At 44.5% G+C, this 15601-nt stretch overlaps 1 protein-coding gene across 1 annotated transcript in view; it reads left to right on the top strand.

Annotated features, from left to right (window-relative positions):
* The first annotated feature begins 7320 nt into the window (after positions 1-7320).
* The window catches only part of LOC137357123 (electrogenic sodium bicarbonate cotransporter 4-like), a 69956-nt gene continuing 61675 nt past the window's right edge, over positions 7321-15601 (top strand). The window contains exon 1 of the mRNA XM_068023174.1: positions 7321-7417. Coding sequence (XP_067879275.1) covers positions 7365-7417 — 53 coding nt within the window. The 5' untranslated portion in view covers positions 7321-7364. The remainder of the gene's footprint in view (positions 7418-15601) is intronic.

Below are 15601 nucleotides of genomic sequence, written 5' to 3'. Positions count from 1 at the left end.
ATCATCATGGTAGGAGGTATTCCTCACACTGTCTCAACATTAACCCTTTCAAACCCTCATACTACAAGATCAGAAACCAACTTGGGTGTGCTGTCATGCTTCTCCTGTGGTCAAATAGCTCCATCTCCACACTCAGTTTGGAAAATTGACATTTGGGTGAGATACTGGAGAATTGTGTGTGCAGTTGTAGAACAGGATGAATCCCTGTTCATTTTAGATTCATTATGAGGCACTTTTCACTGATAAAGAAAGGCCCTGATGCATTTGTTTCAAAGTCTTTTTAGTGTCTGACTCGTCTTGATGGCTTTTGTTTTTGGTCCTCAGAGGACAGCCAAGTAATCAGTTGGTTCAGTATTGTGTCATCCTTAAACCAAAGTTGGAAAGATGATCTCCCTGGCTCAAGCTGTATCAATGGACTGAAATGTTGGAGATGAAATTCCACAGAAGCTAATCCTGGCCCATTAATTACTTCACTTGGAGTTTTTACACTTGTGGCAAGAAGTGTGTTGCTGAGCAATAGTTCTGACACTTTGACTGATCTCAGTTGCAGCCGCACGCCACTTATGGCTCGACTGCTTACCGGGGTCATGCAAGGGTCAAAACCAGCTTCCAGGTCAGCTTCTGATGATTGTGTGTAAAGGACATTGGGATTTCTGTGTACTCAGTGCCAGATTCTGAAAGCATAGACAGTCGCGAGGAACTAAAGGCACATTGTTTCCACTCGGGATTCAAGGTACAAATAAATCTCAGCATTGCAAATGCTGATCTGTTAACTGTTGCCATGCTATGGGTCTGGCCGGGGAATATTTTACACTCAAATCTGGAAGCATCCTAAATTGCCAATATTTAAAAAAGAACTTACTGCAGCCCGTGTGCAATTTTAAATAGATTGCTGCAGAAACATCTAGAAGCAACAATTCAATTATGCAGCACTCAGAACAGGAGGCCATTCAGCCCCTCAATCCTGCTGCCAGCCCCACTCAATTAAATCATGGCTGATCAATACCTCAACTCCATTTACCTAGCCTTTCGCCATGCCCATCATCCCTTCGCCTAATGAAAATCCATCAATCTCAGTGAGAGTCACTGCCAGAGCCACCCAGCAATCATCTACTAAAATGTCAACTCACTCCCGGCCTATGGTTTCAGCTCCTGGAAAGATTTCTCCTTCCCTCTCCCTCTTCTTCTCCTGCAAAATTTCAAACATGTCCTAGATTGCCAGCTTTTCCATCGAACTCTGGAGGATTATGTTGTTCTTGAAGAGAGAGTGGGATGGTTTAAATAAAAATAAAGCTATATTCACCTTCAAAACATTTCTCCAGCTTTCTGTTGAAAGAAGAAAGGGAGGGGGGAGGGGGGTTAGGAAGTCCCATCCCTCTTGAATGAATGACAAGTGTCTGCGAAGTTCTTTCTCAAGGCACTGTAACCACAACATGCAAGTATTCACTGATTTCCTTTGATTTATGCTGAAAGGACATCATTAGTTTGCATTGGCCAGAAAGGAAGAAATATTCACCGTTTGCTGCATTTCAGCTTCTTCTAAAATATCAGGAAAAGTTTGAAAAAGGTAAGGGGGCCATTTTAATGCAATGAATTATCTGCTTTTTGGGGTCATTTTTATTGATGCACAGGGGAAGCTTTTAGAAAAGGTTCGGGAATAGTTAAGGTCAAAGCTTTCTCAGAATTGAAATGGGTAAGCTCTACTGAGTTTGGCATAATCATCAATAGGACTCAACTCAGCAAAGGGCGTGCTATTCCATTTAATCTCCAGGGCAAGCAGCTCTGTGTAACAGGCTTTGACACACTCTGTAAGGCTGCAGCAAGTTACCCTGAGCACAGACAGGCCTGCTTTTAATGTGTGTGACAAAATGAGTGAGAGTGAACCAGGTAGGGTTGAAACCATGGCTTTGTTGTCGATTTGTCAGTTGCTTTTTGAGGCTAGGTTTGGCATGTTTGTCTTGTAGCCACAAGAGAACTGATGTAATTCATTTTGTTTCACTCTGTTACTTTGTTAACACTTTGTAGACTGCAGTAACATTTCTTCATTAAAGTAAGGAACATAACTGGGTCACTGCAAAAGTATTGAGTGAAATGGTCTTTGCTCTTGTTTTCTTGAAGTGTACTTCACAGTTGCTGGCTTTACAAATGTACAAAGAATGGTTTATACTTTGCATCTTTACAAAGGGAATGTGTGCCAGTCTGTCGACACCGATGGCGTTTTCTCAACATGAATTTGGATACGACTCAGATTTTAAGGGGACAGACATTAATTTTTAAGCCGTTTAGAATTTGATGCTCCCACTCCTTTCAAACAAAAGCTACAATTTGTTGCAGTGGAATAATTTGGTGGGTGCCCTTTTTGTCCAGCTAAGAAGGCAAGAAGCCGACCTACTTTCTGACTACTGAAATCTTCCAATCAACTGCAAGAAGCAGCATGAGAGAAAGCTGCAGTGACTGCTACTAATATTCCCTGTAAGTCAGAAAGCAACTCCTCCCCGAACCCCCCAGCTCAACATCCTGGGTGAGGAATCAAAGTCAATTTTCAGTCAATGGATATGTATATAGGGCAGCAAGTCTACCATGACCTCTGACCACAACTGTCCATGTTATCGTTCAATCAATACATGAAGACTGCTACTGCCCAATTGTGAACATGTGTGTGTGTGTGTGTGTGTGTCGATCAAGTTCACACTCAGTTGTGACGTCTTCCAATGGTTGAAATCTTCCGACACTTGCTGTCACATCAAGTTTGGCACTTGGACAAAGGAGCAAAATGCTGCCAGTGGCTGTGGAGATGTACCTCACAATGAGTCACTGAGCGGGAGGAGAGAAGGTCGGGGAAAATAATCAGCTCATCAGTAACAAAGTAGGCCTGGAGCCTACGTCAAGGAGCTCCAGTTAGCTATTCACTTTAACACCATGGTCCCCAGTTTGTTACTGGAGGTGGCTACACTGTGTTGACGGTATATGCATGTCTCTGACCTGCTGTCGCACTACCTGCAGAGATTCGTTGAAAAGTTACAATGAAAAAATGACAATCATGTAAAAGCTTGCAGATATTATAATTATTCTGCAATAGAGTCAAAGAGTGCGAGCTTGTGGAACAGGCAGAATTTGACTTGCCCTCCATCACCACTTTAAGAGCATTTTACTAGAAGACTGTGTTGTAGGATTGGTTAGTAACCATAGGAACTGGAATTCCTGCCCAGAAGAATTAGTTACAATTGCTTTTTAGTCAGAAAGTTTCACTTGCACTTCAGAAGAATCAGCGGTCTTGGAAATGATAGGTAAATGATGGGAATGACGACATGACAGCAATGTCAATGTCACTGGTATTTAACTTCAGGATAAAGCCAAAGCTTTCATTTGAATCATGCTGGGGAGCAAAGTGATGGTTAATAGAATTACATTTAATAGGATTAACTTCTATGAGCAGAAACACAACACATTCTGGTAAACTAATGGAAAACTGAAGTGAAGCAATGGAGCGTCTGAAGCAGGGTGGAGTGGAACCAGGTTCGACAGCAGGTTCTAGGAGAGTAGAGAGAAGTACAAAAAGCAGCCAAGGATAATGAAGGCCCATATTAGCAATGTTACAAAGGATAGTGGACAACTGTAGTAGCAACGGTGAATTATTTTCCAGTTACATTCAAAGTCAGGAATCAATCAATGAGCACATTATTCCTTTGAGGAATTTATTAGGTTCGGTTCAGTATGAGGCTAAATGATTGAGCGCTGAGCTAACTAGGTACTTTGCATCAGTTTTCACTTCTGATGCTACACTGCTACTACAGGATAGGTGTACAGCTAGAGTTGCTTTCGTAGGTGTAACATCAGAAAGTTAAGATTAAGATACTCAACACTGATTGGGGTAGATGGAATCTGGTGCTTAAGGAATATGTAAGCCTCATGTAACCAAGAGCTCACCAAAACCTGGGTTTGTGACTATGGATTGGAAGAAATCTCATGTCGTCCTCTTGTTTAAGAAGGGGAAGAAATCAGACCCTGACACTTCCAGGACCATCAGTTTGACAGAAATAAGCATTAGATGTGATTTCTGATGACTTGAAGAGTTTGAAAGTTATTAAGGATATTGCTTCAGGCAGTTTCAGTCTTACCTCACTAAACGAATAGAATTCTTGAACAAAATGATGAAAATACTGGAACTTCGTCTTCCTGTTGATGTTGTATACCTTGATTTACAAAAAGCCTTCAATAAAATGGCTCAGAGAAACTTATTGAAAGATTAGATTATATGGGATTATAGAACAGATATTACGCTAGATAGGAAATCTGTTGAAATATTGTAAACAAAGGGTTATCATCAATGGGGGAGCAGGGTGGAATGAAATTTAAATTAACAGATAACACAAACATTGTGTATAGGGATTAATAATTCAGATAAAATGAGTAGACTGATTTAAATAAGGTAGGAGAATGGCGTAATGAATGGCAGCTGCCCTTCAATGTGCAGAATGCAGAGGAATGGGATTAAAGTTGATCAGTGAGGGCTGATAACATACATGGATAGACATTCTGGTTTGCTCAAATAAGCCACAACCTTTGGGAAGGTAAGAAAGCGTCACACACAACACTGCAAAACTGAGAAAAGACAAAGCCAATTCTGTAATGGGCAGATGGCAGAGGCTATTATTCAGCTACCCATGACAAGCAGCTATGGATCTGTATTTAGGTTAGAAAGCTGGTTCTCTGAGACAAATATCCAAAAAGACATGGAGTCAAATACAGGATATTGACAAATTGGTTTCAACTCCACAAAATAGTGCCTGTGCAGGCATAACTCCACTTCTGGACAATTTCATTGTCACTTTATTTCCTCGTATCCTTGGCTTCTGTCCTTGACCTGGTGTGTCAGTCTGTCAGAGACACAGTGACTGGAATAGTGTCAAGAAAGCCCAATAATGTAATAAAAGCAAAATACTGCAGATGCTGGAAATCTGAAATAAAAAGAAGAAAGGCTGGAAATACTCAGCAGGTCTGGCAGCATCTGTGGAGAGAGAAGCAGAGTTAACGTTTCAGGTCAGTGACCTTATATCAGAACTGGCAAATTTTAGAAATGTAATAGGTTTTAAGCAAATAAAGTGGGGGTGGGGGTAAAGAGAACAAAAGGGAAGGTGTTGATAGGACAGAGGGTCACAGAGAATAACTGACAAGAAGGTCATGGAGCAAAGGCAAAGGGTGTGTTAATGGTGTGGTGAAAGACAAAGTGTTAGTGCAGAGAGGGTGTTAAATGACAGAATAATGAACAGCCCCAGCCAAAAGCACAAACATGAAAAGCACAAACAGGCACATGGTAAAAAAATGAATGATGAAACCAACTAAAATAAAAGAAGAAGAATAAAGAAAACTCAAAATATAAAAGGGGGAGCAGTCATGCTCTGAAATTATTTAACTGAGTGTTCAATCTGGTAGGCTGTAGCGTGCCTAGTCGGTAAATGAGATGCTGTTCCTTGAGCTTGCGTTGATCTTCACTGGAACACTGCAGCAAGACCAGGACAGAGATGTGAGCATGACAGCAGGGGGGAAGTGTTGAAATGGCAAGCAACAGGAAGCTCAGGGTCATGTTTTCGGACTGAGCGGAGGTGTTCCGCAAAGCGGTCACCCAGTCTGCGTTTGGTCTCCCCAATGTAGAGGAGACCACATTGTGAGCAGCGAATACAATATACTACATTGAAAGAAGTACAAGTAAATCGCTGCTTCACCTGGAAGGACTGTTTGGGGCTTTAGATAGTGAGGAGGGAGGAGGTAAAAGGGCAGGTATTACACCTCCTGCGATTGCATGGGAGGAGTGGACCAGGGTGTCGCGGAGGGAACGATCCCTTCGGAATGCTGACAGGGGAAGGGAGGGGAAGATGAGTTTGGTAGTGGTATCACGCTGGAGGTGGCGGAAATGGCGAAGGATGATCCTTTGGATCTGGAGGCTGATGGGGTGGAAAGTGAGGACAAGGGGAACTCTGTGGCGGTTCTGGGAAGGAGGGGAAGAGGTGAGGGTAGAGGTGCGGGAAATGGTCCGGACACGGTTGAGGGCCCTGTCAACCACAGTGGGGGGGGAATCCTCAGTTGAGGAAAAAGGAAGTCATATCAGAAGCACTGTCGTGGAAGGTAGCATCATCAGAGCAGATGCATCGGAGACGGAGAAACTGGGAGGATGGAATGGAGTCCTTACAGGAGGCAGGGTGTCAAGAAGTGTAGTCGAGGTAGCTGTGGGAGTCGGTGGGCTTATAATGAATATTAGTAGACAGCCTATCCCCGGAGATGGAGATAGAGAAGTCGAGGAAGGGAAGGGAAGTGTCCATGTAGATGGACCATGTGAAGGTGAGAGAAGGGTGGAAATTAGAGGCAAAGTTGATGACGTTTTCGAGTTCCGGGCAGGAGCAGGAAACAGCACCGATACAGTCATCAATGTCCCGGAAAAAGGGTTGGGGGAGGGGGCCTAAGTAGGATTGGAACAAGGAATGGTCAACATATTCCACAAAAAGTCAGACATAACTAGGACCCATGTGGGTACCCACAGTAACACCTTCTACTTGAAGGAAGTGAGTGGAGTTGAAGGAGAAGTCGTTCAATGTGAGAACAAGTTCAGCCAGGCGGAGGAGGGTAGTGGTGGATGGGGACTGGTTGGACCTCTGTTCAAGGAAGAAGTGGAGAGCCCTCAAACTGTCCAGGTGGGTGATGGAGGTGGAGAGAGATTGGACGTCCAGAGTGAAGAGGCGGTGGTTAAGGCCAGGAAACTGGAAATTGTCAAAATGACGTAGGGCGTCGGAAGAGTCACGGATGTAGGTGGGAAGAGACTGGACCAGGGGAGAAAAGATAGAGTCAAGATAGGAAGAAATAAGTTAATGTTCAGAGGTGCAGTCACAGCATTTAAATCGTTCTTCGTATCAGTAAATAAGAAGGACTTCAAATTTGCCTGGGATCTAAACCTGGTTCTGTGCACTATTCTGTCTGCTGATTGTGTCACTGGTGTTTGAGGATATCCATTTCGATTAATGATCCTAACAGCAATATATTCATTCTAAACCTGGAGTGTCGAAGAAAGAATCAAGTTGTCCAAAAGTGATGTGTCCTGTTTGTGGAGATGAGGGGCTGCCATGAATTTAATATTTGATCCCCAACTTGAATGTCGATAAAGAAGCAGTTCAGTGAGCAGTAGTGCATGGAAAGAGTCAAGAGCAAGCTCATGTTGAAAGGTGTGTCGAGCTGTTGATTGCCAGGATACTTCATAGCCTGACTCTGACAGGATGTGATGGGTTTTGTTGTACACAGTGTCTCCTGCTGCTGAGCGTCTGAGATACATTCTTGGAGAAGAGGATGATGGCCCAACTCCAACTCTTTTCACGGAGATGGATACCCTGCAGCATGATGGAGATGAACTAGAATGGAAGGAATCTGCCAGGTGAGTGAGTGATTGAAGTCCAATGAGATTTACTCTTTTTTGAATGACATTTTTCAATGCTGTTGTTCAGTATCTTTGTCTCAAGCACTGGCCACGACTGATGATGGAACCATTGAGGTACAAACAGCCGAGCAGTGGGTTGATATCACTCTGTTTGAAGCATATAGAACCCATTTGATAGACAGATTTTTGGTCTTTCAGGGAATCACAGGATATGGGAAGCAGGCGGGAAAGTGAAGTTGAGGCAGAAGATCAGCCATGGAAAGATGGAGCAGTGTCGAGGGGCTGAATGATCTACTCCTGTTCCTATTTCATGTGAAGGAATAACAGACAAATAAGTAGGAAGGGCAAGACACAAAAGAATAATGTCATCAATGCCAAGTTTATGATCAGAACAAGTTTTGTAAATGTACTTTAAATAGGCTAAGAAAATGATCAACTATTTATTCCCTCATCCCACAATCTTGACTGGCAAAATTCTTCCGATTTATCTTTGCTGGGAATGTAAGTCAGAGTGCGACGACAGTTACTAAGGCTATTGAGACCAAGTAACAAATTCAAACTTTAGCAGCTGTTTAGCTTCCTTGTATAGATCATTGTCATGGTAATGAAGGTCTGATCTATTTATACAAGGGAAGAAACAGAACCTGATTGGTGGGGTGCAGGGGAGAGAGGGGAGGAGAGATACTGGGGGCTAAATTGGATAGCCCCTGAAAATGGGTTTGGGCATTACAATGTGCGATTAGTCTGTACCCATTCAGTGTAATGCAGGCAGGAGGCCAACTTCATGCTGCCTGCTCATTTGAATGATTGTTGTGTGCAGCCACTGCTAACTGTGCTGTTCATTGGCTGGGCACATCAGCAGGGGGCCCAGTATCGTAAATTCCTAGCACCACTTAAAGCTAGCTTGCACTGCTGAAAACTGGCCTGTACCTCTTAAAGGGGAAGTGCATTGTGGCTGGACCAGGTGCTGGTAGTCATGCAGGAGGTGAATCTGACCTGGCAAACAAAAAGGAGTGGCACAACACGGGAAAGCGTGGGCTCCAACTATTTCAGATGCTGCATTGGAGGCCTTAGTGGAAGAGATGGAAAATAGGAGCGATGTCCTGTAAAATGCAGCGGTCCAGGAGCCTGCCACACACATGCTGAAAAAGCAGTGGGAGCACATAGCCATGGAGGTCAATGCCAGGAGTCAAGCCACAAGGATCTAGATTCAGTGCCACAAGAAGTTCAATGATTTCACACGCGTGGTCAGGTCAGCAAATATATCTTCAAATGCCGTATCCTACAAATGCACCACTGGCCTCACACATTGCTCAGTTCACCTCCATCACTCATCGATCAACAATGTCTATCAAGCAGGCCTCATACCTCACATTCAGAGTTTCACCTCACTTTCACTCACGTAGCACTGCAGCAAGCTTTACACACACATCTCACAGCTTGCACACGCTGCCAGCTATTCAAACATGACAACCACATCAGCCAAACAGATTGCACCACACTCACTGACACACTTCACTCTCTTAAAGGATAAGGCGCTGCACAACCGGAGGCAGCAGGAACTAACCGGAGTGGGAGGGGCACTGCTGCATGTCCTAACTCCCATAGAGGAGATTGTGCTGGCCATTATTGGGTCAGCCATTGCTTTGGCTGTGGTCAGCAGCAGGGCTGAAACCATTGAAGATGACTGTATCCTGATTCCTAATCCTCCTTCTCACATCCCACTTCCCCCTCAACACACATCATCACTCTTCTGATTTACAAGCTGCTGATGGTGTTAGCATGCACCTCCTGCCCCATACCGCAACCTTACCTTTTTCCTTTCAGATATCTAAGAGCTGCAACCTGGCCTGGCAATGGAAGAACATCAAGAAGAGAGTGATGATAAAGACACAACACCATCAAGTGATTTCACACACTCAGCCACCAGCTCTGAGAGGATAGATTAAAGGTGGGAGCTGCTCATGGTGGGACACTGGGCACGTGGGCTGCAGCCAGGGTGTGGAGCAAGGATCGTGTAGGTGCCAGCTCGCCAAGGGTGAAGTCACACACAAGTCCCTCTGCAGAGAACTTAAATGAGGACACTGATGGGGCTGTCTACAGCAGAATACTGATGGATATGCACAATGAAAGGCTTGGTGCACTGGGAAGCCTATCAGAAAGTCTACAGTTAATTTGAAGGAGCAAGGAGGAATCCAGCATTAAAATGGCACAGAGTTTTGCATTGAGCTTGGGCATCATCCTTTCCAGCATGGAAGTGGTGGCCAACTCCATCTTCACAGTTGTGCACCCAGCTATGATGCAGCATCTGATGGTCAATGTTGCAGCTTTTATAGCAGGCATCCAATGTCTGAGACAATGTTCCCTCTCAGCTGCACAGGTGTGTGACTACCAGCATTTACCATGCAGGGGACTAACAGGCAATGGACCTGAAGTCATCCCTTTAAGATGTGTGCATGTGTAGACAAACGGCAATCTGTGTAGTGCCCAGCGAAGGGAAATTAGATGAAACATTGGTATGTGTGCTGCAGGAAAAGCTCAGCTTGCTGCCATTATGGCTGGTGTTACCAGTATTTAAATGGGTTTGCCGATTACTAGGATTGCTGAGGTGGCAGTGGCTCAATGGAACACAAACCTGCTGTCTTCTCTCACGATGATAGCATCCCTATCACTTTGCACTGCCCTGATGTTGCTTGCTAGCAAGCCAACCCAGACTGCTGCTGCCTATGCCAAGATAGTGCAATCCGCAGCTGGGTCTTCTGTGCCCAGAGCTGTTAGAGGTCATTCTCTAAGGCCATCTGCAGTCTCCTCCACTCAAAGTCAACATCCTTCCATCAGCCATGCTGCAGCCACTGGGGTAGTACTGCAGAGGAGCACTAGGACAGGCAAAGGCACATGGAATGCACAAGGGTGATTGGTTGACTTTTGAATGCAATATGGCATGATTTGATTTATCAATTTGGTTTGGAATGTTTAATTTCTGATGGCTTTTCTTTTGGTATTGTGGCTAAGTGGTGACTGTGATGGTCAGTGACAAGTCAGTGACAAAGGGAAGTTAAGGAGTGGGACTGTTGGGGTGAATGGGCATTTGAGGCTGCTTTCAGTGCATTCACCCAGATGAGTTCTTCATGGTCAGCCCAGGAAGAAAGGGGCTGTCACTTTCTCATCCTCTAGGGCTGTCTCTTCTTGATGATGAGGTTGCATAACATGGAGCAGATCACCATGACTCATGACACCAGCTCTGCTGAGTCGTGAAGGGCTCCTCCTAAGTGGTCCAGGGAGAAGAAGCATTGCTTCAACATGCCAATCATTCGCTCGATCACATTTTGTGGAACAACATAGCTCTCGTTGTATATATACTGCCCACGCGTGCTTGGGTTGCGCACCATAGTCAGCAGCTATGTCGTCAGTGGATAATCCTTATCGCCCAGTAGCCACTTTTTGGTTTGCCATGGCCGTTGAAATGCAGCTGGCACAGTGTACTGCTGCAGAATGAAGGCATCATGACCACTGCCAGGATACCAGACATTGTCCTACATGATTCTCTACCAATGGTCACACACCAGCTGAACATTAAGACATTCAGTTCCAGTACAGGACAGATCCGTGGTACCCGGAAAGCACTGTGTGTCCAGTCAGTTCCACACTGCACTATAGGGATCCCCGCAATCCTTGCAAAGCCAGATACTCAAACTGCCTGCTTCTCTTTGGCAAGAGAGAATGAAATGTAGTTAGCTCTCACTAAGTAGACAGTCTCAGTGACCTCCCATACACAATAGTAGATGGCAATCTGTGAGATGTAGCAAATATCTGCAGCTTCAGCCTGGAAGAAGCCACATGCATCAAAGTGCTGTAGCCACAGTCCCAAAGACATCTCTCCCCATTAGAGAGAAACAGTTGGTGATGTATCGCTCAAGGGTCACCGCTCCTCGAGCATGGGGTAAGGTAAGAAGGTAGGCATCCATGAATTGCACATGAATTGATGTGATGATCTGCCTGCTGTGCTTCCTTCCAGTTCACTGCACACGCTAACACTCACCAAGGTCACATCCACAAGTGTACGGGTGTGCTGAATTGCACAAATTACATTTGCCTACAAAACAATGACTACACTTCCAAAAGTCATGAATTGGCTGTCAAATGTTTTAAAACATCTTGAAGATGTGATAAAGTGTAAAAAAAAATGCGAGTTCCTTCATTTTTCTTTTAAAGCAAGGTCAATCCAGAACACGATCGTTGGACACAGGTTCAAAATTGTAAAAGGAAAATTTAGGACTGATTTGAAAAAGTTCTTCTACATAGAGAGTGATTGGCACATGGAATGGATTTGCAGGCGAGGTATTGAAGGCAAGCATTTAAGAACCGGATGGATGCCTTCATGGGGCAATGCAGTCTTACTGCATGGATAAGTCAAGATCAGTCATATGACCTTGTTTATCTGCATCTACCTTGCACCTTCCAACTTAAATGCTTTTTTTTAAACCAGGAAAGAGGATTTTGGAAATATTGGGCCAGCAGGTAAGTCTCTTCAATTTTAGAGTTCAGTTCGTGATATACATTCGTTCTAGGAGAGCTTGTTCAGCAGAACAAGTTAAAGAGGAAGTTCAATCACTCTGCAAATCACAAAAGGAGTTTGAGCCCTCTCTCTTCATGGTCGTGCTTCATGTGCTTTAACATTCAAACAAATGTATAAATCCAATGGAATTTCTTCAGCCTTCTGTTTATTGTTTCTCACTTACTACAGCAATAGGTAGCTAGTGAGTTCCTCGATAAAAGTACAATACCAGGCCGCACAGAATCTCCTGCGGCTTCTAACCCGATGACAATGCTAACTCAGCATTCGTTTGCACACGAAACTGAGACGTCATGAGAATGGGAAGTTATTCAGTCAAACACCATGATTAGTTTGTTCAAAATATAATTTCCAAAGTCTTTGAAGTCAATAAATAGCATAATCTGCATCATGACTTAAATCATAATTTAGATATTAGGATTAGCAGTTTTGCTTTTCTAAAAAGGGCCCTTTGTGCCTTATTTCATTATATTTTGCTCTGATACCCATGTACATTCATTAATCACAAGAAGACCAGTCTGTGCCAAGGAAACCACAAATCATGTTGTAATTAAAGTACTGTTTCTTTAAGATTTTTGTCTTGCATATTTTGTCTGCAGCCTTGGCACACAATTGGTGAACGCTCTTGGGTTTACTTGGTGTAGCCACCTGGAGTAAGAGGGAGGGGGGATTAAGCAACTCCATTGTTTTCAATAAACTTTGAAGTGTTTGCTTTAAGGTAGAATGCTGTATGGAACACAAAAGTCCGAGTGTATCAAGCCTGTGTCCTCAGTACCTTGCTCTATGGCAGCGAGGCCTGGACAACGTATGTCAGCCAAGAGCGACGTCTCAATTCATTCCATCTTCGCTGCCTTCGGAGAATACTTGGCATCAGGTGGCAGGACCGTATCTCCAACACAGAAGTCCTCGAGGCGGCCAACATCCCCAGCTTATACACACTACTGAGTCAGCGGCGCTTGAGATGGCTTGGCCATGTGAGCCGCATGGAAGATGGCAGGATCCCCAAAGACACATTGTACAGCGAGCTTGCCACTGGTATCAGACCCACCGGCCGTCCATGTCTCCGCTTTAAAGACGTCTGCAAACGCAACATGAAGTCCTGTGACATTGATCACAAGTCGTGGGAGTCAGTTGCCAGCGTTCGCCAGAGCTGGCGGGCAGCCATAAAGGCGGGGCTAAAGTGTGGCGAGTCGAAGAAACTTAGCAGTTGGCAGGAAAAAAGACAGAAGCGCAAGGGAAGAGCCAACTGTGTAACAGCCCCGACAAACAAATTTCTCTGCAGCACCTGTGGAAGAGTCTGTCACTCTAGAATTGGCCTTTATAGCCACTCCAGGCGCTGCTCCACACACCACTGACCATCTCCAGGCGCTTACCCATTGTCTCTCGAGATAAGGAGGCCAAAGAGAAGAATTCTGTAAAAGATACAGTGGTGAAATCTGTCACAGCTTTTAAAAGAAGTGGATCAATAAAGGAAAAAAAAACTTGCATTTCTATTGCATATTTCACAATCTCAGGATGTCCCAAAGTGCGTTATAACCAATAAAATACTCTTCAATTAAAATCAAATGTATTCCTCAGGCACTGTGTATTTATTTGTAGCAATGCATATAAGCAGAGCAATTAATGTCGGGGTTGAAAAAGATCAATTTAAAAGGGGAAGGGGCAAGGAACAAGTACCACAGGGCACTTCTCTAGCCGTTCACGCCATGCCAGTGCTGCAGCAGCATTCCAATGCTGTGCTCAGTCCCGTGTGCTTCTCACTATATTCATACTGCCAATGTGTGCTTGGATTGCAGAGGACAGTCATGAGCCAGGAGGTCAGCTGATTGCCCTTGTCACCCAGTCGTCACCCTCTGGTTTGGTGTGTTGGCTCAAATACTAATGGTACTGCACACTGGCACAGAAGAAAGGTATCATCGCTGCTGCCTGGATCCTAGCATTCACCCGCATGATGTGCTGAGCATGGTCGCACACCAACTGCACATTCAGGGAGTGGAACCTTTCTTGTGTTGTCGTGCACCTCTGGCACCCTGCACCGAAAACACAGACGCTCTGGAGCTGAATTTTGCAGCCTATGATTCTGTGTGTTAATAATATAAGTGTATCTCATGAGAAGAGGAAATCTCCTCTACTGGCAATGTTCAAATGCAAAATTAGCCACTGACCACTCCTGTCGCATTCTCCCCTCCCTCCAGCTAAGTGTGACTTCCACACTCCCCAACTAACAACACAGCTACAAGTAGGGGCTGCCTGTGTGGAAACAGGCACAATCTTTAGCTCACCTCCTGTCTTGATGACAATGTAGGAATAATACACATTCCTTGCTTTTTATTTTGGTAGTTTTTTTGATGGCCATGAGAGAGCAAACAGCCATATTGAGTGGTATGATAGTTAGTTGTGTGAAAGTCCAGTTTGTATGTCGAATTCGTAGATTTCCAAAACATTCCATCAGCTGCTGATAAGTTTCTGGTCATATGTGGAGAAGTCATTTGCCTGCCAATCATACACAGTTGTAACCAGCTCTGGTATGCCTTGTGGAATGTCACACATCTCCACTAAAAGTATCTTTGTTGCTACAATGCCAGAGAAGTGAAATGTCACACATAGGGACCTCAACTATTTAACACTGCCTCCTGTAACTTTCCCATGTTGCCAGCAACATAAGTTTAGATCAGAACCATTTTCTCGGAGAGCAAGTGCAGTTAATGGTTCAGCTGTTACAGCTCCTTCAGACCTGCCTTTTCTTTCTTTACATGTCCTCTTACCATCCCCGGTTGCCATGCACCATTATCCCTTTTGTCATTTAATCACTCCTCCCTCCCCCCCTATTCCAGTCCCTTTGTTCTTTGCTCCACCACCAACAACCCCAACACCTCCGTACTTGCTTCTAAACTGCTAAATCTCTAACTGCATCCAGTTCTGAGGAAAGGTCATTGACCTGAAACATTAACTCTGTTACTCTCTCCACTGATTCTGTCAGACCTGCTGAGTGTTTGCAGCATTTTCTGTTTTCATATCATAGGTGATATGTTGTGTAATTTGCTAACGTATTTAACATAGACCCGAGCTTTGGTTATCTTACCCCTTTTTGCCTGGTGAATTGAACCAGTGGGTTGACGGCATGCTCTTATTTATAGCTTTATGTTTTTCCACCTTCTGTGTAGCCACTTCCGCCCCCGCACTCCACCCCCTTCTGCTGTTCCACCATTGGAGGCTGTGCCTTCATAGAATCATAGAAAGTTTAAAGGCACAGAAATAGGCCACTTGGCCCATCATGTCTGTGCCAGCCAAAAAATTATCCACCCATTCTAATCCCATCTTCCAACATTTGGTCCGTAGCCCTGCAGCTTACGGCTTTTGAGGTGCATACCCAGACTTCTTTTGAATGTGTTGAGGGTTTCTGCCTCAACTACCCTTTCAGGCAGTGAGTTCCAGACCCCCACCACCCTCTGGATGAAAAAGTTTTTCATCATCTCCCTGATAATCCTTCTACCAATCACTTTAAATCTATGCACCCTCGTCACTGACCGCTCTGCTAAGGTGAATAGACTCTTCACCTCCACACTATCCAGGCCCCTCAAAATTTTGTACATTTCAATCAGATCTCC

Source organism: Heterodontus francisci, chromosome 47 (genome assembly GCF_036365525.1).
Source record: "Heterodontus francisci isolate sHetFra1 chromosome 47, sHetFra1.hap1, whole genome shotgun sequence".
NCBI classification, from domain to species: Eukaryota; Metazoa; Chordata; class Chondrichthyes; order Heterodontiformes; family Heterodontidae; genus Heterodontus; species Heterodontus francisci.
This window is presented reverse-complemented; position numbering and strand designations above follow the sequence as displayed.